Raw genomic sequence first — 27,837 nt, 5'->3', positions numbered from 1 at the left:
TAATAATTTTTTCAAATAAACCCACCTCCTCTATTAGGTGGAACGAAGAATGTTTGTCTATATGCCTAGTATAATATATGGCATTTTTCTTTTCTCTACCATTTTTTAAAGGAAATAATCATAATAAAACACACCAAGACGTGCAGAGATGAGCTGGGATGAGTAAAAAAAAACCAAAACCTCCCAACCCTGGGGCTTCCGGAGGGAGGACCTCTCTGCCTGTGCCAGCAGAGGCAGGGAGACAGCGGGGGTCAGCGGGCTGGCTCTCCTGGGTGTACATGGATCAGCCTCGCAGAGATAACACTGGAGGCCCAGTGAGGACGCCCTCCAACTATGCAGAGAGCGTCTCTGAGAATCTTCTTTCCTGTATATAGAAGAGTACAAGATGGGAGAGGGGAGATGAGTTAGACCAGAAAATTCTTATTGAACAATAAGCACACACCTTCTCTTTAATTTCCAAGTGCTCAAGTACTCCACTGACTTTTTCATCTAGTCCCCAAATGAGGGCTGCCAATAATCCATCAAAGAAAATTAGTCATGATGTCCCAGTTACCCACAAATCCTCAGACCCTTCGTGCTAGATCAGCTCTGGATGATAACTCATTAACACTATTAACTTTGTGGTTTCTGCAAGTACAATATTGAAAGCATATTCTTTTGTGCATGTGTAAAGTGTTTAGAAAAAATTTTCCAACCTCCATTTTTTTTAGTTTCAAACAAGTGATCTGTAAAGATTGGAGTGGGAAACTTTTTTCCTTTTCTTTTTTGAATGTAGTCATTTCCCTCTCCAATGTGGCCTTAAAACTGGACAGGAACTGCAACCTGAAAGGTTCATCTCTCAAGAACACAATTTACAAAGTCTGGGAATACAATCAATATTGATAACTACACTTTGCATCCCCTCTCTTCAACTTTCCAAGCAATAGTCTAGTATTTTCCATTCGTATCCTTGTTCTACCACTGTGAGTGGTTATTACACCTGAACCAAATTCTGTCATGTTAGGCTGGGGCATCATGCTTGCCTGGTCTCTGCAAAATTGAAAGTACATCAGTGGCAGCCTGGCTGGACCAGAGTCACCGGTGAGAAACACCCAGAGGACCTAGCTGGGCGCCCCACACCACCACTAGAAAAAAACCTGAAACCTTTTACCTACAACATAATGCTAAACCAACATCATACAAGGAAGTCTATCAAATTCCAGAGGGAATAACAAACAAGAGATTAAAGTTCCTGTTGATACACTAGGAAGTAATTTATCAGTAACTTGCTCCAGCCTTTTTGTTTCTGGCTGAAAATTTTCAAAATTGGAAGCCAGCAAAAGATTCACTTGTTTAATTCATTTTTATGGGAGGCTAGGTCAGAATAAATAGAATTCATGTAAAACTCTGTATTCTCCAAATCGTTTTTACACATTTTAAAGCATTTAGATCTTTTATAGAAGTTCTAAAAATTAAGATAAATATCTCATAATATTCTCTTTTCTTTACCTGCACAAAAAAAACAGCAAAAAATATGTATGTGATCTAATAAAATGTTTTTAAAAGCATAATTAATATAGGCTAATACATTTCTCCCCATTCCTCGGTACAATTTAGGTAAAAACTCATTTTTAAGAATGGTCTTTAAAATAAAGGTTTGTTTTCTTAATTGCCAAATATAAATTCTACTGTAGAATGTATAGGAAAACAGAACAGCACAAAAAAGAAAGTTAAAATAATCAGTAATCCCAACACTCAAAGATGACTACTTTTAATATTTTGGTGTATTACCTTCATTGTCATTCTACCCTGAGATGTGCTTTTTTTTTTTTACACAAATGGTATGTTTTGCAATGTGCTTTTTAATTTAAAAATATATTCTGAACATTTTGCCATGATAATGAATATTTTTTCCCAACAATTATTCTCAAATGTTTTGGTCTCAGAACCACTTTATACTCTTAAAAATTGAGGATCTCAAAAAAGCCTTTGTTTATTTGGGTTATATTTATCAATATTTGTAATATTAATTAAAACAGAAACTAAAAAGTTTTTAAATAATTCATTTAAAAATAAAGTAATTCATTACATGTCACCAGTAACATTTTACAAAAACTAATTCTATTTTCCAAAATAAAAGAACAAGTAAAAACAGTTAGTGAGAAAAGGGACATTATTTTTCATATTTGCAAATACTTATAATGTTTGGCTTTAAAAATCCAGATGAATTGTCATCTCTGCTTCTGCATTCAAAATGTTGATGTGTTCTGTCAGTAGAAGCATACAAAGAATATGTAGCCTCACACAGATTTGTAGTCAGGAAAGGAAGGAGCAATTTTCAGATTAATGTGAATATACCACACCAAAACATGACAAGTGGCAGTGTTTTAAAGATTACTTGTAATGTGGAATCTACAAACAACAACAAAAAGCAATGAACCAAAAAATAAAAAAAATCACTCTATGCTCTCACGAAAGACTAAAAGTGGAAAATGCAAATGTCTTAGTATTTCAATAAAAATAGTTCTGACCTTGAGGACACCCTGAAAGGGGCCCACATTTTGCGAACCACTGTTCTACAACCTCATATTTAATGGTTAACAGTGTTCTATCACAGGACACAGCATTTCACTCACTGCCCTGCTGTCAAATATTTAGATTGTTTCCAAGGTTTTGCTTTAGAAAAAAATGCTATGACAAACATCTTTATAGATATCTCTTTCTGTACACTTGTTTTCTTAGAATAACACCTTAGGAAGTAGAATTTGGGGTCAAAAACAAAGTTATTTTTTCAGGATGTGTATACATATTGCCAATTTGCCCTCCAGAAAGGTGTGTTAATTCACATTCCTGTCAGTCATGTGTACAAGAGCATTCTGTTTGTACCCACACTCTTATCAGCCCTGGGTACCACGTGAGCCTGTTTCAAGAGCTGCTTTCAGAAAATCATACTGTGACTGAGCTGGCTGAGAGAGAGCCTGCCCTCCCCTAAGTCATATAGTACTTTTGTATGAAATATTTACTGGAATTCCCCACTTGCAGAGCGCTTCTCTGGTAATTCTACCACAGTGTTTATTTACTGCTAGTTAGCATTACTACAACTAGTATTTACTGGGTGTCTTCTACTTGCAGTAAGGTTTTGTTGTTGTTGTTGATAAATTATTTTATAATTGTTACATAATGTCAATTACAGTTGACATTTAATACTAAATTAGTTTCAAGTGTACAGCATCGTGGTTACACATTTATATAACTTACAAAGTGATCCCCCTCACCCGTAAGTTTATACACCCCCTCACCATGTGAAGTTATTACAATGGCATTGACTATATCCCCTATGCTGTATTTTACATCCCCAGCAATAGTTTCTTGAGACAGAAACCACATCTCATTATCTTAGTCTGTCTTACAGTGCTGAGCCCATGGGGTAGAGTCAGCATGGGGTAATGGCAGCAACAGCATCTTCCACCTCGGACAGACCTGGATTTAAAGATTTAAACCATGTCATCCCCGCTTACTAGCTGTGTGAGCTTGTGTGAATTTCTTCCCCTTCCTTTGCTGTGCCTGGTCACCATCAGTTAACAAGCAGACTACTGCCTACAGTAAGTACTTCATGAAGCAGCCACTCTGAAAGTATATGCATAAAATACCTTGTCCGATATTTGGCAAAGAATAAATCTTCCAAATGTTTGCTCTGTTCCTTTTCCTTTCCAATGTTGGATTAACCTAGTGAAGTCCAAAGTTGGAGGATCTTAAATTCACCATGATTTACTAATAAGCTACCCTTTACCAAGACAGAAGGCACCTCTTTAACAATGATTACCTCTGGAAAGTGTAACTAAGCAAAACTGATGGGTTTTCTAAATACCGTTCCCTTGTCATGCCATCATTACACTTGCTCTCAGTCAGTCAATATCTATGACTGAGTCCCATGTGTTCCAGAGATAAACTGCACACAGCCCCTACACAAAACAGAAATGCAAAACGAAACCCTTTTTTAGTACCAGAATGCCACTTCTTTGATCATGATGAAACCTGAATTCAGAGAAAAGCCATTTACAACGTTATGTGACGGCTGGCACATCATCCCTGCCCCTGTTCTGATTCAAAGCTGACAGTTACTGCAGTGGGCCTAAGATTAGTATATGTGACCCTGAAATGTCTTACTAACAAGCAAACTTTCATTTTCTGACAACCCGGCCAGGGAAATTAGAGAAAAGACACTAGTGAAATAGATGTAGTCCAGGTTGAAGTTCACTCACAGTTTTAACTGAATTAAAACAAAGAGCAAATCAATGAGAGTTATTTGTGCTCCTGGGAGTATGCCCCCAACTAAGCATGGGGAGTGAGTGGTGGTCACTAGGGAATGCCGCTGCTGGAGATGGCAGTATAGACCCGCGAAGCTGCTCCAGTCAGCGGTCCTGGCGGGTTATACTGAAGGGAGGGGAAGGGAACTGACACTTAGGCTCTCCTCTGTTCCAGGAACACATGATATCCTGTTCGTTCAATTCTCATTCCCAACACACACGCACACACACCCCTGCGTTGTTCAGAGGCTGAGGTTCAAAGAGGTCAAGTGGTTCTCACCAGTATATTCTGCAGGGCTGAGTGCTAAGGCTTTAACAGCTCCAGGAGAGATTCAAAGAAAGTCTGGGACTCTGACTCGAGGTCAAACTGAGACTGATCAAGGACTTTTTGCTCCTACTACTGGATGGTATACACTAAAGTTGTTAAGTCATTACAAAACTCTCTTCAGGTCTATAACTCTATGTTTCATAGGATTTGGAATAGTTGCAATATTCTACAGGTTTAGTTCCTTCAGCTGTGAAGCAGGTTTTTAAAAATGTGCTGGTAGTATTGTAGTGGTAATGAAAGACTAAGGGCAGCTTGGGGTTTCAGCACTGTAGCTATTAGTGGCCAAAAGATTCCCAGTTGTGGGTGGGGGAAGTATTTCTGCAAGTGTGGGGCTTGACTCTACCTTTAGATGGTTCTTTTGACCAGCCTTGAGGAAGAGCACAGAAGTAGCCCAGCTCTGTAGAAGGGGGAAAGTCGATCATAAATGTTGAGAGGTTAAGGCACTCTTGGTGCTACGGAACAACCACTTTCAAGCAGGCTTCAATAGAGGGGATTGATCTTAAAGAAACAGGTTTCTCATCATGGAATCCAAAGGCAAGAGATGTATCTAGGCCTCTTGGGGGAGAGGAAACGGGAAAACCATCAGGTCTCTTGGCTGCTGCCAAGTGACACCTTCAGTCCCAAAGTCTGCAGGATGTCTTGGAGGTCTTCATTTTTCTTTGAAACTGACAATTATTCACCACTGAGATTAAAAGATAAGGGAGCTAAAACCAAAAGCAGAGCCTTCTGACTTTCTGAAAAGGTGTTTTATTGCTTATCCCTCTCCCAATCTCTGTTTTTCCAAAGACAAAGAGAAAGGGGTGGGAAAGCAAATACAACCTCCCCTCTGGCTGTTGGCATGGCCTGTGTCAGGGAAGGATGGAGCCTTCCTGGGCAGTTGGATGGATTCAAACGGCTTTCACTCTCTCACGTGTGGATTCACTCTCTCACGTGTGGGGAGACAAGTAGGTGCGCTCACAAGGTTCTAAGCCAAAGGTGCTCCTGGCAGGTGCTCTTGGGTGAACTGTTTTAAGATTTTAGAAACTCAGTAGGGTGATTCTGTATTCAGAGTCTTCCCTTTCTCTCAGAATCAGGTCTCCTCCCCACCCATCCTCTATACTCTGGGCTCCCTGCATTTATTACCATTTCTTTTTCTGGATACTATCTCAGAGTCCAGATCAGGCCCAGCAATTTTTGCTAATGTTCTTCTTAAACAGTTTACAGATATAAATTAATTTTTTGACTAATAGAAAAATTAACTATTTAATAATTTTCAAAAAATATAAAAACCAATATTCTATCACAAGATATTGCAAAGATCAAAATAAAGCTGAAGGGTCTCTGCAATGTTTAGACCTGTGCCCAAACCCTTCTTTTCTAAAACTAGCTGAATAGAACCCATGTCTCTACTTCCAAGGTAACAGAAAAGAGAAGCTGACAGTCCTGGAGCCTTATTTCTCCCTTGACTAGTGTCGTGGTCGCCCACTTGTGAGTTGCAGCACTGACCGAGGTATACAGACTAAAAGGAGTAGAAGGCAATTGACTTTCTGATAATAGGAAACAGACAGTTAAGAGATTTTAATAGGGCTTTGAAACCCCACAGCAGAGCTACCAACGTATGTAAGACAGGTCAAGTTGAGGCCTAAATTAAAGACTTCATTTTTATCATAAAATGAAAAGTCAAAGCTATAATAAACAGTGATAATTAGATTTAGCTGACATTCAATGGGAAAAGGTATTTCAATTTCATATGGTTGTATTTGGTCATTGCTCTGCGATATATTTTTCAATTAAATTCTTTATGGAAATACTAACTACTTGATTAGTTCCACTGTTGAATTAAAGGGTTGTATATCCACAGAAAAGCAAACTCTGCATCATGTGTTAAATGTTCTGAGGATCAGGTAATGAAACCTGAGACAAGCTAGTCTGGTGTCCCATGCGTGTGTTCTAGTTGACAGCCCAGCATCTGACTTCTCTTCCCACTTGGAGAATTCCCCACCTGGTGGGTCCTTCAGGAGGCAGAGCTGACGATGTCACATACTGTCCCAGCGATGATCTTCACACCCTTTCCCGACTGACCTGAGAGCTACTGATGAGAGAAATAGATGCGGAGCTCCTCATTCTCTCTGGCTGTGGTAGAGGTTGCAGTTGTTGCAATAGTGAGCTGCGTGTGGAAGTGACAACAGTACTAATTGTGACACCTAGGGCTCAATAGTAATGACAACCCTCTCCTCACCAGAAAACTAGTGCAAACAAACAAACAAGCAAACAAACCAGCTTTATTGAGATATAATTTGCATGCCATACAATTCACCCATATAATGTGTACAATTTATTGGCTTTTAGTCTATTCACAGAGGTGTGCAACCATCACCACAATAAATTTCAGAGCATTTTCATCATCCCCCAAATAAACCCACACCTCTTAAGCATCATCCCCCAGTCTACTCCCCATCACTGTCTCAGCTCTAGGCAACCACTCATCTGCTGTTTGTCTCCACAGTTTTGCCTGTTCTGGACATTTCATACCAATGGAAATATACAAATGTTCTCCTTCATGTCTGTCTTCTTTCCCTTAGCATACTGTTTTCAAGGTTCATCTATGTTGTCGCATAAATCATACTCATTTTTTATGGCCAAATGATATTATTCTATTGTGTGAATATACCGTATTTTCTTTACCCATTCATTAGTTGGTGGACACTTCCATTGTTTACACTTTTTGGTCATGAATAATGCTCTCATGAACACTTGTGTACAAGTCTGTATGTAGACACATGTCATCATCTTCACGGGTATGTGCTCGTACTGAGGAGTGGAACTGCTGAGTCACATGGTAACTCTAAGTTTAACTGTTTCAGGTCCCATCAGACTATTTTCCAAAGCAGTTGTACAATTTTCCATTCTCACCAGCAGTGTATTCTGAGTTTTCTACATCCTGACCAGCACATAGTAACTGCCTTTTTGACTTTAGTCACCCTACTAGGTGCGAAGTGGTAGCTTGTTGTGGTTTTGATTTACATTTTCCTGATGGTTAATGATGTTGAGTATCTTTTCCTGTGCTCAATGGACATTTGTATATCTTCCTTGGAGACCTATTCAGACTATTTGCCCATTTGTAAATTGGATTATTTGCCTTTTTTATAATTGAGTTGCATAGTTCACTAGACCACTTTTGAGGCATGGTTTTAAGGGTTTTTCCTGGCTACAAAAGCTTACTTTTTCACACTTTGCATGATTTTGTGAGCTACCAATACCCTTGAATAAAGTCGTTTTCTGGTTAAATCAGTCACAGTTAGCTTCTATTGCAACTCCAAACCCTGAGTGACAAGGAGTCTGGAATGCAAGGCAGCACCCCTCACCTACAGAAAACCGCTCACAGGAGGCTTTCCTGACAAACGGAAACCTGTTCAGCGGCAGTGCTGGGTTTCTGAATTCATGATTCCAAACTCTTAAACCATGCAAATTCAATCCCAGAGAACTTATGGGATTCACAAGTAGAAACATCAGCAGGTAGGAACTGGAGCAGAGAGAAACAGAAAGAAAACTGGGAAATGGTTGCCATTTCTTGTTATTTTCCTTTAAGATTAAAGTAGGCCACTGATTCCTGTAAGTCATTCAGATGATAAGGCCCCGAGTCTCTGATGCTGGCAGCCCTCTCTCTGCCTCGGTCCTGTAGCCACAGAGGTTGCATAACTCTGCATCTCCCTGTCAGCCGAGGTTGGTATCCAGGGCCTCCACTAGGGTTTTCTTCCAAAGGGTCAAGCATGTAAATGAATTAGGAACCCTAATTCTGTCAGCTGATTTAACTACACATTTGATTATCATGCAAGTTTAGTTCATATATCAACAGTGCTAACTTTGAGTCAGGAAAATAAGACTATCACTCCCTCCCAGAGTTATCAGTGATCTGAGGCCAAAGGTATGGAGAACACAGTTTTCTGTAGCTTCTGGGATAACACCCTTGGCTTACCCCTCTGAGCACAGACTGAGCACAAAGTATGACTGTCTGCCTCTGGTTTCCCCTCCCTCCTCTTCTAAGCTCCTACTTTCCCCTTTCTGTTACCCTCTTCTTCCACGAGAGTATCTTAGATCATGTACTTAAAGAGATTTGTTTGAAAGGGAATCCAATCTAAAACAGGTGCTGATAGGTTTAAACTGTAGTAGTCAGACAGGCAGGAGCAGAATGAAAACAATAGGTCAGGACTGGAATGTCTCCAGGGCTGAAAGCCCCAGGGGCCCGGGGAACAAAGAATTGTAAGGTGGGAACTCGCCCCCCAGTGACCTTTCCTCTCCTCACACACCACTAGTCCTGCAGTTGGGACTCTGCCCCCACCTTTCCTCCCCTGGCATGTTGCTAGTTCCCCTTAGACGAGGAACAAGAAGGCCAGAGAATAGCTTCATATGACTCCCATAGTAGGTTCTAAACTGCATCAAATAATCTGAGGGACATAGCCTCGTATCTGTTGACCACAGAGACGGAGTTTTGGTCAAATTAGAGATAACATCGAGACCTCAACTGTGTTTCAGCTCCAGGCCCAGAAAAGCAGCAAATCCAGGTGGATCCATGCTATGGCTGACATCAGGACCAGCTGTGATGACTCATGACCTCCTGCCCTGGTGCCGACCAAACAGTAGAGACCCCGACCTCAAAAGGACACACCTGAAAAGCTGATTAATATTCTATTCAGTCCTCCCCTGCGACCACTCCTAAGACCCACTAATTCATCCAACAACCATTTCTTAAGCACCTACTGTGTGCCAGACACTGTGTTCTAGCTGCTGGATAGGCAGCAGAGAAGAGAAGCAAGGCCCCTGCTCTCATGGAGCTTCCTCTCTAGCGGTGACAAGAATAAATTTTAAGAAGATACTATTTCAGAGAGTGATAGGTACTTTGACGAGCAATGTGAAATAGGAAATAACATGATAGTGATAGCTGTGGAGAGAGCCCTTTAGGCAGGGTGGCTGAGGAAAGCTGCTTTAAGAAAGCGACTTGCCACAGAATGAAATGCTCAGCATCTCTGACTCCACCCTGTTCAAGTCCGCCTCGTGCCCAAGGCCTTCAGGCTGAAAGCTCCTTTAGACCTGTTCCTCACCAGAGGAATTCTGCCTGGGGCCTGAGGCTTTACAAAAACAATGTTTTTGAAAGGGAACCCATTCTCCCTCCCATTTTCCTTTCCTTTGACTAAGAAGAAGCCTGAACTCTGTATTTCCTTAAGACAGATTTGAGGAACTACTAGGCCTCTCATCTTTGGCACCTTCCCAATCCATAAACCTTTCCTTACTCCAAACACTGACCATTTTGAGTTTTGGCCTTTTGAAGTGTTGGGCTCCCAGACTTTGGACTTGCAACAACTTTTACTCTGAAACCTGAACAGGGGATTTGGGGAAGAAAAGCTTCAGGGAGAGAAAACAATAAATGCAAAGACCTGAATACAGGAATGGGCTTAGCGTGTAGGAGGCTCAGAAAGAACCAAGAATGGCTGGAATGTAATGAACACAGCAAAATGGTCTGAGCCGAGCTAAGAGATAAGTAGGTCAGGTAGAGCCTTCAGAGCTATGGGAGTGACGCAGAGGTCAAGTATTTTGCCCCGAGATACACAGTCAGTAAGTGGTGGAGCCAGAGTGTAATCTAGGTCTTTTCAGTCTTATCAGGTGTTTTGCACTGGAGCCTAGTTTATGCCCAACATGGTGCTGGATGAAGAGGTGACTGACTGAAGCCCTTCTTGGTGATCCCAAAACTCTTAAGAAGAGACAAAGACCATTCATTATCTCTCTCTCTGCTCTTCATTCTCTCTTGGGAAAAAAAAAAAAAAAAACTAGATAGGAAAATTTCAAAGGGCACCATGCTTAATTCAATACAATTTGTGTCTATTAAACACAGAAACTGAATTTTTAAAATATCATGGTAAATACCTATTGAAGTTATCATATCATCCCAAAGAGCATTTGGAGGAGTTATTTTGGTGTTGCTATGTTTGATCTTATGAAAATTAATCACACTGGATTGCCTAATACCTATTTTTAAATATAAGGTCTGCTCTCCCTACTACATGTTCAGAAACTTAATACAGCTAAGTGCTGGTCAGGATTAGCTGCTATGCAGATTTTCTGGGTCTTCTACACTTTGCTTTTAAAATTAGAATAGAAGAAGTTACTTTTTAAAGTAAATTTATACTGAAATAAAAAACAAAGAAACTGGCTAATGAAGACCAGACATGTGTGCACACAGCACATGCGCACACCTGCCGTTAGCCCGGCGTCCTTGCTGGCTGTCCCACGTTAGGGAATGCACTCAGCCTTGCTAAGCCCCCGTTTTGTCTCCCAAAAAGCGGAGATGAAAACCATGGCTATAACGTAGAGCCATTGTGGAAATTACTCAAAATAACAAGTGACAGTGCTAGAAAGAAAGTAGCTATTCCTTGAATGAGTGTCTGTTTCTCTTCCCTTTTCTGTGTCTCTGTTTGCCCCTCAGAAACACAAGCGGGTCAGGGATACGATGCTAACATTCCTTCTAGGATACGTGTCGTCAGCACCCAGGCTTTCCTGCCAGACCTGGGTCACAGGACAGTGCAACCTTTGGCTGTAGGCAAACAGAGAAGTGCTAACAGGGCAGACCTGGAGACCGACAGGAAACTCTCAGGGGGTGAACAAGGAGACTTCAGGGACTGGGGCGTGAAAAGCCAGGGTCTCATAGACCCCTGCCTCAGCTTCCCAGGCCCAATTATTTCACCAGTGCATTTGTTTCACCTACTAATTACTGTGATATTTGTTTAATGTCATGCCAAACTCTGTAAAGATTAGAAATTCTGTTCTGTTTACTCACTCCCCATTTGCATTGCTTCACACACAGTAAGCCCTCGATAAATATCTGTTGAACAAATGAATGTCTTTTCTTACTGTGGCTTTGTTTTTGAAATTGGAGGTGTCATGAGCTGACCTAAGCTGGCTTGGCCTCCATTGTGTTTGGCCAAGTGGCCTGTAGGGGTCCTGAGCTGACACTAGACCCCTCATGCAAGTGCATGCCTGAGATAACAGGCAGAGCCACAGTACATGTAAATAAACTGGGCGAATGTAAGTTCCCGATGTGACTTCTCTCACAGCCCCTGCGATCAACAGTCGCCCCACACCACCTTCCAGTTCCTTCCACTGGTGCGTCCCTCAGGTACACAACCCCTGTGAAGCTTACTGAAACCCTGCTCATTTTGGTTGGACTGACCTACCCAGACTTAGCCTGGAAACCCCAAAGCATTCCACGCATGAACCCTAATAAAGGCACATGTCCCAGGTCCTGTAAGTCTGTCTGCCTGCACTCTGCTTGGCCTTCCGGTGCGCCTGCCCACGCTATGCTCTATACTCACTCCACGACTTTTGGGTGATAAACTGCTCTATTTGGATTTCTCTTGTGGTCTCTTGACAAACAGAGGGTCACCATCAGGTACCCTACGCTCCATTTAACAAATGTTAATTTAACAAAGTCATAACAGGAGAAAATTAATTTTATTTACAAATCAACAATTTCAAGTGCCCTGGTGAAATCAGCCCTTAAAAGGAAATATGTAGTGAATGTAGATTCCTGGTTAGCATGTAAATGTTCATTTAAAAAGATACCCAAACTAAGAAGACATAATAGCTCTAAGAGAAGGCTTTGAGCATTCAGAGTTTGTTAGACTGTACAGTAGCATCCGCTAATCTTCCCACATATCTTGGACTTTATCAGATCAGGATGTGAAATTTTGGAGCTAAATACACCCCAGCTGCCTAACAGAGGACTTTTCTCTGGGCAAAAAGCAAAGCCTGTCCTTATCCTCCTATCTGTGATCTGGCTCGAGCGACGGTCCAGCGACGGTCCAGGGGAGCCTTTCTGACAACTCACAGAAGGTGGGAGTGATGACTGCAGACACCCTAATTGAACAATCCCTCAGTTCCTATCACTGTCCCCTCCAAGCTACTGCGTTTCCAGAGTCCCTGAGACATTGTCAATCTCTGGTAAACAAGTGGTCAACAAACAACAAAATTCTACCTAATCTAACAGGTTCACCAGCCCAACTAAATTTGCTTCTTGCAAGACTAGAGATGACTTAACATCTACTTGCTCACTTATTTATCCATTCATTAATTCATCCTACAAATACTCTCAGTCCGGGAAATACTAAATAATTCCAGATGAGAAAAAGAAAGCTTAGTGCAGGCCCTGGCTGGTGTGGCTCAGTGGACTGAGTGCTTGCCTACAAACCAAAGAGTCACTGGTTTGATTCCCAGTCAGGGCACATGCCTGAGTTGCGGGCTGGGTCCCCAGTAGGGGGTGTGTAAGAGGCAACCATGCATTGATGTTTCTCTCCGCTCTTTCTTCCACCCTTCCCCTCTGTCTAAAAATAAATACATAAAACCTTTAAAAAAAAGAAAGAAATTTTAGTGCAACAATAAATAGCACAAGAGCTGGAACCAGTAATTAAAAAAATTTAAGCGTTATACTGTGCCCAGTTATAGTACCACCTCTACAAAACCCAATTGTAAAAATACATGTCCTTTCCTCATTCTTTTGTTAATATCATTAGCATAGTGCTTAGGACATTATCTTAGGAGTTAGCTGCTTCTCCTCTCCTGGCTGTGCCCTCATTGAGAGAAGCAATTGTGTCATCCAATCACCTTTATGTCCCTGGTGCCCAGCACCAGACCTAGCACATAGAACTCATCATCAATGGAGTGGTTCCTTGGGTTCTCATGAAGCTAATGAATTTCTAGTAATTATCAGGACTGCACTGTCCAATACAGTAGCCACTAGCCACATGTGGCTACTGAGTACTTGAAATGTAGGTAGATGGGGGAAATTGAGATATGCTATAAATGTAAAACACGCATCTAACTTCAAAGACTTAGCACAAAAATATAAAATAACCCATGAATAGTTTTTATATTGATTACATGTTGAAATGATAATACTTTGGATATTGGGTTAAACAAAATACTAAGATCAACTTTACCTCTTTTACTTTTTTTTTGTGGCTATTAAAAAACCTAACATTACAAATATGGTTCACATATTATTTTTTAATACTTTTTAATTGTATTTTTCTATGATGATTTACCCCTCTCATACCCTCTTCCGCCTCCACCCACAGCTCTCCTCCCGCAGTCACCACACTGATGTCCATGTCCACAAGTTCTTTCCCTTTTTTGCTCAATCCCTCCATCCCTCAAGCCCTCACCCTAGAGCTGTCAGCCTGCTCTTTATCTATCAGTCTGTCCCTATTTTGCTTATTGGTTAATTTTGTACATTTAGTTCATTAGTACATTTCACATATGAGTGAAATCATACGGTATTTGTCTTTCTCTGACTGCCTTATTTCACTTAGCATTGTAATGTTCTCCATGTTCATTCATGCTGTTGCAAACAGTAAAATTTTCCTTTTTAACGGCTGAGTAGTAGTCCACTGGGTAAATGTATCATAGTTGTTTTATACACTCCTCTACCTATGGACACTTGGGCTACTTCGAAATCTTGGCTATTGTAAATAATGCTGCAATGAACATAGAAGTGCATATATTCTTTCAAATTAGTGTTTTAGGTTTCTTCAGATAATTCCCAGAAGTGGAATCACTGGGTCATAAGGCAGTTGCATTTTTACTTTTTTGAAGTAGCTCCACACTGCTTTCCACAGTGGCTGCACCAGTCTGCATTCCCACCAACAGTGCAAAAGCATTCCCCATTCTCTACATCCTCGCCAGCACTTGTTATTTGTTGATTTGATGATAGCCCTTCTGACAGGTGTGAAGTGGTATCTCATTGTGGTTTTAATTTGCCTTTCTCTGATGATTGGTGACATTGAGCATCTTTTCATATGTCTATTGGCCGTCTGTATGTCCTCTCTGGAGAAGTGTCTATTCAGGTCCTTTGCCCATTTTTTAATTGGATTTTTTTGGTGATGAGTTTTAAAAGTTCTTTATAAATTTTGGATATTAACCCCTTATTAGATGTATTAGCGAATATATTCTCCCATTCTGTGGGTTCTCTTTTTAGTTGTTGATGGTTTCCTTTGCTGTGCAAGAAGTTTTTCATTTGATATAGTCCCAGTTATTTATTTTTCCTTTTGTTTCCTTTTGTGAAGAGATGCATCAAAAAAATACTGTTATGAGTAATGTCTGAGATTTTACTGCCTATGTTTTCTTTTAGGATTTTTATGGTTTCAAGTCTAACATTTAAGTCATTAATCCAATTTGAACTTATTCTTGTGTGTGGAACGAGAAGGTAGTCTAGTGTCATTTTTCCGCATGCATCTGTCTAATTTTCCCAACACCATTTATTGAATAAACTATCTTTAGCCCTTTCCTGTATGTGCTTTCCTCCTCTGTCAAATATGAAGTTGACTATACAGGCATGGGTTTACTTGTGGGGTCTCTGTTCGGTCCCACTGATCTATGTGTCTGTTTTGATGCCAGTACTATGCTGTTTTGATTACTATGGCCTTATAGTTTGATATAGTTTGATATTAGGTAGCATGATGCCTCCAATTTTGTTCTTCTTTCTCAAGATCGCTGTTGCTATTCAGTCTTTTGTAGTTCCATATACATTTTTGGAATAATTTGTTCCAGTTCTGTGAAATACGTCATTGGTATCTTGATAGGAATTGCACTGAATCTCTAGGTTGCTTTGGGTAGTATGGACATTTTACTGATGTTAATTCTTCCTGTCCATGAACACAGTATGTGATTCCACTTACTTATATCTTCTTTAATTTTTTGCCACATAATTTCCTGAGTACATTCTTAGTTAAATTTATCCCTAGGCATTTTATTCCTTTTGAAGCAATTATAAATGGGATTACTTTCTTAGTTTTCTCTTTTGGATAGCTCATTATTGGCATATAAAAATGCAACTGATTTTTGGATATTAATTTTGTATCCTACTACTTTACTGAATTCATTTATCAGTTCTAGTAGTTTTTTGGTGGAATCTTTAGGGTTCTCTATGTACACTATTAAACATAATACTGTAAATCATGACAGTTTTACCTTTTCCTTTCCAATTTGGATGCTTCTACTTCTTCTTGTCTGATTGCTATGGCTGGGACTTCCAGTACTATGTTGAATAAGAGAGATCTTGTTCCCTATCTTAAGTGGTCTTGTATCTTTTGCTCATTGAGTATGATGCCAGCAATGGATTTGTCATATATGGCCTTTATTATATTTAGGTAAGTTTCTTCTATTTCCACTTTGCTATGTTTTTTAAATAAATGGGTGCTAGGTTTCATCAAATGTTTTTTTCTGCATCTATTGATATGAAAACGTGGTTCTTATCTTTCATTTTTTTATGTGGTGACATCCTATTTCTATTAAATAATGCTGGATGAAACCAAAGATTTACTATATCAGGTACAACCCACATCCAGTCTCTTGTACCTGATTCTCTAAGTTTTGGAAGAAAGAGGAATTTGGTTATCTTGTCTGAATTGAGTCAAGGCATTCATTAATCTTACATTCAGAATATCCAAGGAATATAAGGCACTTTTTTTTTTTGGCAAAATGTTTATCAGTCAATATCTTCTACACTTTAGCAGATCTGCTGTTTTAAAGAAAAAAATAACTCCAACTCTTACTGTATTCCCTTATCTTGAGTCAATGTCTTACCAAGGGCATGTAATACCCATGCAGCCAACACTTAAATAGCTCTTCAATTTCTGGCTACAAGTGCCTCTGCTCTATCCTCTCCTCCCTCAGTCTCTGGCATCCTGAGCAGTCGCCCCTCCCATCTCAGCTCTCTCTACTGACCTTAAAAGAGGGCTGGCTCAAATAACACACTTGTCAAAACACCTAGGTAAGCACAGCCGGGGAGACATATAAATAGATACATGGAAACAGAGTGCTCTGTACTGATAATGAAAACCTTTTACAACTCTCTTCCCCTTCCAAAAGGTTTCCTACAATGATTAGTTAAATGTAAATGCTCCTAATAATTTTAGTTCTATCGGCTTAGACAGACTTATTTTTACAAGTACTGACAAAGCTGCAATTGAAAGTAATTTTTAGGTTTTGAGTATTGCTATGGCAAAAATCCTCTGTGCTTAAATAGAGAAATTAAAATTGACCAACAGAAAATGATCCAAAACAAAAATACAGAAAAATTTCTAAGTGATCTATGGGGAATACTCAAAGAGTCAGGCTTTACTGGTCCACAATCAGAAAAAACAAAAACAAAAACCCGAGTGACTGGCTATTTACATATCCTTCCATAAAGATCATGAGTTTGAAACATGTAGCACAGTGTTTGGTACACAGTAGGTATTTAATAAATGTTAGTTGAATATATGGCTGCACAGCACTCACTATTTGAGGGAATACTGCAGTCACCAGGTTTCGTGTTTTAAACCCTGCGTGGTGTGGTCGATGGAACACAGTGCCCTATTTACTCAGAATAAACTTTGAAGCCCTCACCAGGCCTACAAAGTCCTACATGATCTGCAACCCAACTACTTCCCAGACTCATCTCCCACGACTCTCCCCTGTGTTTACTCTGCTCCCGCAACCTGCCTTCCTGGTGTTCCTCAAACAAGCCACGTACATTCTTGCCTCAGGGCCCTTGCCCCAGCTCTTCCTCTGCCTAGAACATTCATTCCTTCAGTCTCTACTCAACTGTCATCTCACCTGGGAGGCTTTCCTCACCACCTTATCCGAAACAGCGCAACCCTTATCCTCCTGTATTTGTCCTCCTTGCACTTAATTGCCACCTGGCATGTTACATCTTTGTTTGTCTGTCTCCCTAAACGGGGAAGTCACTTCAAGGAGGGCAGAGACTTTGTTCGTTTTGTCCACTGCAGTTCTCTTTGTGCCTACAAAGTGCCAGGCACACAGAAGGAGTTCAATGAAGAGTTGTTGAATGAATAAACTAACATGCATTCGACTAGAATCCAGACACCTGGATCTGTTCCTAATTCTACCACTGATCAGTTAGTTGTGTGACTTTGAACAAATGTCCCTGGCACTCAGTTTCTGAGTCTATGAAAGAATTAGTTGGGAAAAAATATTTCTAAAGCCTCACCCAGCTCTAAAATCACTGAGTTTTAACAGAGCTGCTTTTTATGTACAACTTTTATATGAAAAATGTGTTCTGATCTCCAAGGACTGGGAGCCCTCTGGGCGGTTCATGACGAGGGAAGACGCTGCTCCCGAGGCCCCTGCCGGGGGAGCCTCCCCAGCCCTTCCAGACAGGGCGGGACCCGCACTTCCTCCCGACTCAGAGGTGCTTCCTGTAAGGCCTTTTCTTCCTCGAATCTTGTAAAAGTTAATAATCATATTTTTCTGTTTCTTCCCCCAGAATGTGGGCACTTTGAGGACAGTAATTGATTCTTGGTAATCTTTGTATCCCTGGCACCTTGCATGGTCCTTTGCAATTAGCAGGCATTCTCTGAATGTTTAGTGAACGACTGAACACAGGGAGCCAAAGTGGAGTTGGGAACATTACGCATATTGAAAACTGAGACCATCCCTCTCCCTTCACTGATGGATGGTGGGCAGAAAAGAACTTTGCTGCCAATGATTCATCTGAAGGGATATAAGAAACTAACATTTACTGGGATTCTACTAAAGGCCAAGCACACTTATACACGTTCAGAGTTTATTTAATCCTATGACAGTCTTAGAAATCCGAAGTATTACTACCATTTTACAGATGGGAAAATTGAAGCTCATAGAGGATAGGGATTTTGCCCATGAGAGAATGAATGGCTAATAGAATTCACATTCAGAGTTTTTCATGACATGCAACGTATTCATGTCATTGAATGATACATCAGAAAGCTATTTCTCTGATTTAATGTAAGCACTGGCATGTGTAATGGTGAGCTCTCCTACACTAGAAAAGCATTTTTACAATTAAAGGGGTATTTTTCCCTTGATTCAGAAAGGTGGCTATAGATAAGTTAGTATACATTATTCCTGAGAAGGTAAAAGAGTCTTTACAAGCAGATTACACTCTGTGCCTTTTGAACTTTTAAACATAAAATTTAGCTTTCTGATAATAACGTGTGTTATCTATTCATTATAGAAAAACTAAAAAATACAGTGAGATATAGAGAAAAAACTTTAGTCAACTATTATCATATGACTCAGAGACAACCACTATTAACCTTTTAAATCTTAAGGTTAATAGAGTTTACCATAACCTTTATTATGTTATTATGTTAACCTTTATTAATCTTTAATGCCTTTTTCCAATACATAATTTATTTTATAGTGAGGTCATTCTAATTTATACAATTTTTTTCCAATGCAATATATGCATTTTCTACATTGTTGGAAATCTTCACAAACAGAATTTTAATAGTGGCTTAATAATATTACATTAAACAGATGCAATAATCAATCTTTCTGTGATTATTAGTAGGCTATTTTCATTTATTTAATTTTATGAGTCTCTCAGTTTAAAAAAAATAAATTTGTAATTCAAGTTCTGAGAATCGTTCTGACCTCTGAGAAAATGCAGAGACAGCTTTTCCTTTCAAGAAGGGGAAAAAACTCCCACTAGTCTTCAAAGAGATAGAGTCTTTCCTCTTCCTCTAATAATCTTTCAACGTAGAAATCAGCCAGAGTCATTGTAGTTTCCCTCCAGTAAGGACGGAGGCAGTGAAAAGTCTCGGAGTGGCTTGGAGTAAACAGACTCAGGCTCACACCTTGGTTCTTACATTTACTTGCCTTATACCCTCAGAAAGTTACATAAAACCTCATTTTCCCCGTCCGTAACCAGACAGTCAGCTCACAGTGTGCTGCAAGTGTTAAAAATGAGAAAACATTTGTAAGCACAGTACTGAGACTGGCACAGTCTCAGGAAAACTTTGTAAAACTCTGTAAAACTTTGGTGGGACAGCCGAGAGGACATCATTCTCATCTCCCACAGATGAGAGAACATACCAAGTTCTCCTCTCTAGTCTCAGAAGAAAAAGGAACGTGCGTGTGTGTGTGTGTGTGTGTGTGTGTGAAACTCACACACAACAACAAGGTTTGATTTCTGACAACACTTTGAGGTAGGAGAAATTCGGGGTCTCCTGGTTCTCCTAGAAGTCCCTCCCCACTGACCGCTCCCTACCTCTAGCTACAGCTCCCACCCCTGTTCCCCGTGCCCCATGGCGGCTTGATCCCCATACATCTCCTGCCTTTCCCTCCCACTGACTCCCTGATCTGAGCCCTCCCAGGCCCAGCTTTCCAACATGCCCCAGTCTCATTTTCCAACGACACCAGTCTGATCTTCAAAATCTATTCAGTTTACTGATTTCTTGTTACCAATGTCATCGAATCCAAATTTTTTTAAAAATGTGATTTTCAAGGCCTCCACTACCACTTGCCTATGTCCTCATGATTCCCTTCACTCTACTCATTCTGGCCTTTGCCCTGGTGTCCACCTTACCACCAAGTCGTTTACATGCATATAGATCACACCTTTCACACCTAAAGATTTTGACCTTTGTCGAAGGGTAATGCAACTCCAAAGTGGGGCTTTAAATCACTGCCAGCTGCTCAAATTTTAGAGTTAAGAGTTTTCAGATTCTTGAGGAAGGGAGAAGGGAGAAGGGAGAAGGGAATGGTGGTAAATTAAGGTTAGGCAAGGACGGGAGGATCCCAGACACCATTAAGAGAAAAAGATTATAAAGCCTGGGATTGACTGATTTCCCCTTTTCAATCAATATTGCTCTTCTTTGTTCCATTTCCCACAGATGCTTTCTCTTCTGCTTTTCCTTTCTGCATCTGCTGCCCATTCTGTAAGGCGCCCAGGACATGCCCCCTTCTCGAGGCAGTCACAAATGCACACACTCTCTTCTGACCTTCCACAGGGCCTCCTGTGCTCCCCCACCCTCTCAGTTAGTACAAAGTATCATGCTCCCCATATTGTTCTCAAACTTCTGCCATAAAGTCCTTGAGGACAGGAACTGTGCCTGTTTCCCACTTGGTAGTTGATTGGTAAATATGTGACCAATTTCAGACTTATCTGACTGACCGTTCACCCTAATCAATGCCACTCTAGGACTATTTGATCTTCAACTCTGCTGGCTTTGTTTGGGCAGCACTTTTAACTTGGTGTAAGATGTACATTCTGAAATACTGCACACACATCTGTCACCTACGAAGTAGGCCTTTCTGCTGATATTACCAGAAATGGGAAGGGACATAACTCATAGACAAAACAAAAAAAATGCCCATACTCAAAAAACAACAACAACAAAACAAAACCCATACCCAAAGAGAACAGGAAAAGTAGAAACCAATCTAAATAGAGAGGAGACGATTCCTCCTATTCTCACTTTAGGGTCTCCATGAAAGGAGGTAAGAGGAAGATTCAAATAGAGGGAAAACCAAATTTGTAAGTATTACCTAACTGCATTTACATTCACTGATGTGTTGATATTTGGGACCATGAAAAAAAAAAAGAAAAAAAGGCAGGAGTTTTAGAACAAGGGTTACTGAAACTCACGGTTCTTTTCTCCAAAGAGTTTATGGGCCTTTGTACCAAAATAAAGTCCCCTTGTAGCAACCTAGCCAAGAACCAGCCAACCAAGAGACCTCGTCATTTGAAGATTCCGGAGCAGCCTCTGCCACCTTCACCCCCCACCCATACCCCCTCTCTAGCTCAGACTTTCAAGAGTGTTCCTATACCTTGGGCCAAAAGTCAGAGTTTCTGCACATTCTGTAGTTAAACAGGACCCCACGCAAATTCCCAGGAATAAACAAACAAGAGCAGCAAGACTCAAGGAGCTGGGCCTGGATGGGAGGGGGTAATGGAGGAGGAGCGGGGGCGGGAGGGATGAACTTTGCTGCTGCTGCTGCAGGCGGGCCTGTCACTCCAGTTGACAGCAGGCACCTTCACCTTTAAGTTCTTAAGGCGGCGCCCCCAGAGAGAAAGTACTTAGCTAGAGGGGATGAACTCAAGAACAGAAAAACCAAGACTGTGGAGTTGCCCCGCAAAGCACCTGCCCTGGCCAGGGCCGCCTGCCAGGCCCCGGGCCACCCCGGGCTGCGAGCCTGAGAGGTGCGCTCGCTACCTGGCGTCAGGCTCCGACTCCGACTCCGCAGCCGACTCGTCCTCCTCGCCCTCCTCGCCCTCAGACTCCTCCTCGGTCTCCAGAGCTCGAGTCGCCTCCTCGTCCCTGTCGGAGCCCAGAGAGCTCTCGGCGGCGTGGTTGCTGTCGCTAGTCGCCATCGCGTCTTTCCCGGGCCAGACCGGAGCCGGAGCCGCCCGCGCCGCGCCTGGTGTTCTCCCTCTGACTGCGCCTCTGGCCCGCGCGGCGGCTCGGGTTCCCGGCCCGGGGGCGGGCGAGCCCCGCGACTTTAAATAGAAGGCGTCAAAAAAGTTTCGCTAGGGAACTTCTAGGGCCCGACTCAGCTTCTCCTTTTCCCGCGCGTCTGCCAACTTCCCCGGAGCCCTCCCCGCCGCAGTTCAGGCGGATCCCTGGCGGACCCTTGGGACAGTTTAAGATCACCCACGGCTCCATGCAAGGGGCGCCGGCTCTGGCCCGCAGCGCCAGGAAATGGGAGGGTAGGCGCCCGGCCCCACCTCTTTCTTCTAGAGTGGGTTTGGTAGGCTTTGTTTCCAGCCAAGCTGCTTGGTGCACCCTTTATCCCAACTAACTACTCTTACTGAGCACAGGACTTACTAGTTCAGGCACTCACCTATGGTCTCACTTCCCCAATCCCCTCACAATTCTGCTGTGGCAGAGGTATAATTACAATGCTGGTGTTCTAGAGAAAACGGAGGCTCAAAAGAGCTTGGGTAGCTAGCTAACTTGCTCATTGTCTGGGGGCTGGTAAAGTGACCCAATAGGAAACAGCAAAGTTGTCCCATTCAAAGGTCCAGCTTTGAACTGTTGCGCAGCATTGGCCGTCTCTGTTTGCAAACCAGTAAATTGTGTATATGCTTCCTCAGTGGCCCCTGGACTGCTCAGACAGGACACTTTTATTGCCACCAGTTTCAAACACCGAGAAGTAATTTTGCCACATCTGCCAAAGGCTGTTTTGTCTGAAACTCAACACAAAGATCCCCAGGCCATTGGTGGGACCAAGTCGTGTTCATGCTTAAAATGCCTAACCTGAGGAAAATACACATTGCACGACAGTCCATACCGGTCTTGTCTCTTCTATAGAAGTCATGAGTTTCGACATTTATCACGTTAGGCCACTGTGCCTTTACTCACACAGTTCCTCCTGAGTGTCTCTCTCCTCTATTTACAGGGTTATACTCATCATTCAAGATCCCTGAAATTCCCAGGTTAAGTTCAATACCCATCTTCTGGGTTCCTACAATCCTGTGTTCAAGTTTTTTCTTTTTGCCTTAGTAGACTTTGTAAATTTGCTACTTACTTTTGTCCCATCATCCCCATCTCTTACAAGCCTAGAAGCCAACAAAGTACATAGCACAGAGTAGGCACTAATAAATGTTCTGTGAACTAAGAGAACAGGACCAAACCTGTTGAGTATGTGTAACAGGTAGAGATAGCTTTACAACACATAAAGATATTCTTTTCATGAGGATGATTGTGTGGCTAGAACAGCTTCTATTTTTAATTACAGCAAACTCTAGTCACAGAATTGTTACATATGATGAACGTAAGCTAGGTAGTATTTACCAGTTACACTGGCTTGTACACATGCAGCAAGCCTGTAGGCAAAGAACTGCAGAGTGCAGACACAATACGGAAGCATCAGCAGGTGTGCATGAGAAGAGGAGAGCAGAGCAGAGCCCTGGGTTCACTAAACCACACTGAACAGCAGCAACTTTCATTCTCATAACATAAGTGAGCCTTTTCCATTAGTAATCCCAAATGCCTGTTCACCTAGGACAAAAAAAAGAATTAAATAGCAGCTAAGGGAATGTTAAAACACTCACCAAAACTATAGCTTTCCATTGTACATTCCTTTCATTTAACTCAAAATTTCTTGGGAACACTAAAGTCACCAAAATTTACTCGCAAAGATCCTAGTTCAATACAAAATTTAGTAATGCGATACAGACTGCATGTTTTTAACTTTCTAATATTACTCTTGAGTAACATGAAAATATACAGATATGGGCAGATCAATATAAACAGAAAACGTATGTATTATTCACATGATTGAATAAGTAATTCATACTGAAAATAATTTAAAGGCTAAAAAACTCATATTAACAGCCCATTTATTTGACATATTTGGCTGTCACAAGGCATGTAATCTAAGGCTTAAGTTTACTGATTTCGAATTGGGTGTAAGTTTATTAACTTTGATCTATTTTTCAGCAAAATAGTTAAAAAGCAGCAGCAGTGAAATGAGCTGTGTGGGGGTGGGAGTACAGGTCCTCTGAGAGATGAGAGAAGAGAGGCAGTGAAGGAGTCCACGCCATGGTAAACTCGGTGGAGGTGGGGGAGGGTCTCTGGAAATGTAATACAGTAGAGGTGGAGCGCCCTACACACTCACCCGTCCCCGAGAGCTTCACAGAATCACTACGGAATACTGTGACTAGTGTTTATTGTTTCTAATGATTACCCAGAGTCATTACAAGTATATTAATTATACTCAGAACATTCTGATAAAGAAGAGTGGCACAGTGTATAATACACTTCAGAAAAATTTCCAAGAAAAGGAATATATAAAGCTTAATTGTTTCAAAAGTCTTAACCATCAGTAACCTAAAAACATTCAGCTATCTAGAAAGCTTCATTCCCAATAATGCCAGAGAAATAGGGTGTTGATGTGGTTAGCTGGCTTAACAATGAACAGACCTGATTCCAAGACCCTTCCTTTGTATAATCTAAATAATCAAGGAAAATAACCTCAAAAGAAGACTTTGACACACACACACACACACACACACACACACACAAAACCACATAAACAATTTCCATATATAAACTTTATTCCATTTGACATAATACAAAACTTTAAACTTAAGGAAGAAAATAAAAATATGCACCTTTTACAAGTCAAAGAAAAGCAAGTCTTAGCATTTGGTCTGCAAAAAAAACCCTCAAGGACTTTAGAGGTACAAACTGTGTTACAGTAGGTCTAAAAGAAGTTGTATAGAGTTCTTTTGAAAAGTTAAAACTGTTTCCAAGATTACTTTTCTTATTTAAATGTACAGTCCCTGACCAATTTACAAATATTTACATAACCCACAAACAACCTTAATAAACACTGTAGCTTTTTTCAGCAGCCACCACTCTTCTTCATGTGGAAAAGAAACACTAAAAAAGATATCTTTACAAACATTAAGCTTTTATTTATAATAATTTTATGTCTTACCCTAAACCATTTTATAGAGGCTTACTGCCTAAAACTTCCAGTTTAGATTACAATCCTATAATTGTACACAGAAAAAAAATCTGATACACTCAACAGGATATAATCTCAACTTTGATCTTTAAGTTTCTGTTGCTTATGTCACAGGGAAAATAAAAGCACAAAAGTGGGAAGTAAAGCTAAAGCGCTTATTGCACTAAGCTACCATAAAGCACAGGAGACTTAATCTCTTCAAAATGTCTACACTGAACTAATTTTTTAAAACAATTAACTAACTGCTGTATAATACAGAGTTAGCAATCATATTACTACAGTGCAAAAGGTACTTTTGTCACAAAAAATTTAAAGCAATCTCAAAAGTACATCAAAAGCATGTGAGGTACTAATGAAATGCTAATACAGACATACCCAAAGCCTCTATTCTGGTGAGTCAAGTGAAGACTTAAGGCAATTGTCCAGTATTTCATGCTTCTGCAGTGATTTCACTGAAATCTAAGATTTCGTTTTGCTTCAAGTAACTGAATAACTGACTTGAATCTTCACTTTACTAGAACAGACAGGCAACAAACTATCTACTGTAGATTACACTTCCCCAAATCCCACAAATCTCTTCAGTATTAGCATGTAGTACAATGAATTGAAGTTATATCAAAACCTTTTATTTGTTCAGATAATTCCCCCAAAAATATTTTATTTGATTGCCTGAAAATCCATGCCATAATATTACTAATCATCAATGTAAACATTTTTAAAAATACATCTTTAAATCGAAGGGTTTTATTAGGAAATGTCATAATAAAATATGCAGTCTTTATATAAGTATGTCCTCTTAAAAATAAAACATGAAGACAAGACCAATGAAAAGAAAGTATGGTCGAGGTAAACAAAATGCTTTATGGTGTTACTACTGTTCTTCATTTCTCAGAAGAATTTATTAAGAAATAGAGGCCAGTCATCTTTTCAGGACAGCAGCTCTTAAAGGTAGTATACTGTTCAAATCTTTTTTGTTTTTCAATCTGTGCCATGACTGTGAGAGAAATGAAAATTATTCTTAAAACCTAAAATATATACAGAACAAAGACTGAAAGGAAAGTTACTAAAATGTTAATAGCTCTCTATAGGTTGTAAAATTTGGGATGATTTTTTTCTTCTTTGTGTTTTTATCTCCCAAGTTTTTAACACAACATGAGTATTGTTTCTGTCATCAGAAAATATTTAAAAATTCTACACCTGTATGGATGACTTCAATTCATTAATAAAGAAATGGACACATAGGTGGTACAAAAAAACCCAATTGACAATATTAACATTTATTCACAAATTTAAGTAATTTCATCTAAAACAGCAAGGTACAAGGTAATTAAAACAAAACCTCTGGGGTTTGAGAAAACAAGGGAAGTTTATCTCAATTATCTTACTATATGGCATCCAATATGCTTTTTCAATTAAGAATAGTATTTATAAAGGAGACAGTAAATCTATAATAAAACTTTTTGTATGCCTCTAGAAAAGACAAGCAAGTAGAATTGGTTAAGAATAAAAAAGAAAGGAAGGAACTGAAGGAAGCTCACCCATAAATAAGAACAGCAATGTAAGGAATGCTATTCTTGAGTTCTCAGTTTAAGCTGACAGACAAAAATATTCCCTCATGAATATTTGTTTTGTCCGGCAGAATTCTAATCATTTAAAATTTCCTATTTGAGGGGGCCTAATTTGAAGAACATCTTGTAATATGATATACCTGCATTTTTAATTATCATCAAATAAAATCCACTTGTATGTCTTGATAATGAAAAAGTATGCCTCTAAAACACAGGTGGCAAACATAAGGCCTGTGGGCCGAATCTGGCCCTCCACCTTGGTTCTCTGCGGTGGCAGTGCCTGAGCTCTCGCTTAACTGTGAAGAAGTTACATTTATACAGGCCTAAAATTACATTCGGCCCTTTACAGGCAACCACAAGGCTGATGTAGCCCCCTGGGGAAAAGGAGTTTGACATCCCTGTTCTAAAATGATTTTCACAGTTCACTGATCTTTTTCTTCTATGAAGCATTTCTCCTGCATGTCCCACAGTATTTCTACACTGCAATGTGGAGTTTCTTGAAGAAACCACATCTAACAATATTACTGATGAATAAATTCATTATGTGGACTAATGCAGACTAAAGAGCTAAGAAGTAAACTACAGTATATATGTACCTGTGTGTATGTATATAAAGACACACACGTGTGTGTGTATGTATATATCACTAACATCAGCTTTCTTTTAAAGCTACAATAAGTCCCCCAATATTTTAGGAGGCAAGGAAGTCCATCAGGCTTTAGTCACTCATTTTGAGAGTTTAGTAAGTATCTATGGAAATGCTTATTTCCAGTAAAGTGAAAGCCATGTGAAGGAAAACAGAGCCAGATCTCTCTGAAGGGAAAGTATACCTAAATTCAAGTAACAAATTCCCTGTTGTGCCGCATTCACGGCTTCACAACACAAAAACCAGAGCTATTCTGTCTTAATCTGATGCACTATTTACCTTTAAAAATTGATCCTTTATCATGTCAAATTTCTGCTTTTCATGTACAGCTCTGGCTGTATTTGTTCCATCAAAAGGTTCTGCAATGTTAAATGCACATATAAACAAAAAAATTATTAAAATGGGAGCTTCAATTTTTAAATTTAGTTTAACTATATGAAATTGTCAATATTTGACAGTTTTTGACCTAGAAAATAGCAATTACATATGGTTCAGCCAAATATCTTATTAGATTTATACATATTAAAAATAGTTTTATATAGCTATGGACTGTCTAATAAGGTAGAAAGAATTCAAATGAGAGGAAAATTAAAAACTATGTCAATATTCAACTATATGTAAATTAATTTTAGATAAAAGAATACCTCAGAGCATTTAATTTTTAAAGTAAAATCAATTTCTATTCATAAAAATCTAGCTTGCATTAAGTATCAGTATTTTAAGTAAATAACTGATTTT

The 27,837-nt window shown here is 40.1% G+C and overlaps 2 protein-coding genes across 6 annotated transcripts in view; both read right to left on the bottom strand.

Moving 5' to 3' along the window:
- CMYA5 (cardiomyopathy associated 5) overlaps window positions 1–21,970 on the bottom strand; it is a 93,061-nt gene extending 71,091 nt beyond the window's left edge. For both annotated transcript variants that reach the window (XM_036020462.1, XM_036020463.1), the window contains exon 1: window positions 21,624–21,970. In XM_036020462.1, the coding sequence (XP_035876355.1) occupies window positions 21,624–21,781 (158 nt within the window). In that variant the 5' untranslated portion in view covers window positions 21,782–21,970. The remainder of the gene's footprint in view (window positions 1–21,623) is intronic.
- A 2,478-nt stretch (window positions 21,971–24,448) lies between these two features.
- Window positions 24,449–27,837, bottom strand: part of TENT2 (terminal nucleotidyltransferase 2) — a 55,189-nt gene continuing 51,800 nt past the window's right edge. For 3 of the 4 annotated variants that reach the window (XM_028511104.2, XM_028511105.2, XM_036020461.1), the window contains exons 14-15: window positions 27,379–27,458; window positions 24,449–25,879 (exon numbers count right to left, since the gene is read on the bottom strand). In XM_028511104.2, coding sequence (XP_028366905.1) covers window positions 25,805–25,879; window positions 27,379–27,458 — 155 coding nt within the window. In that variant the 3' untranslated portion in view covers window positions 24,449–25,804. The remainder of the gene's footprint in view (window positions 25,880–27,378; window positions 27,459–27,837) is intronic. The other variant, XM_036020459.1, reaches the window with a different exon arrangement.

This window comes from Phyllostomus discolor, chromosome 3, assembly GCF_004126475.2.
Source record: "Phyllostomus discolor isolate MPI-MPIP mPhyDis1 chromosome 3, mPhyDis1.pri.v3, whole genome shotgun sequence".
NCBI classification, from domain to species: Eukaryota; Metazoa; Chordata; class Mammalia; order Chiroptera; family Phyllostomidae; genus Phyllostomus; species Phyllostomus discolor.
Note: the sequence above shows the minus strand (reverse complement) of the source record. Positions and strands in the feature narration are given on the sequence as shown.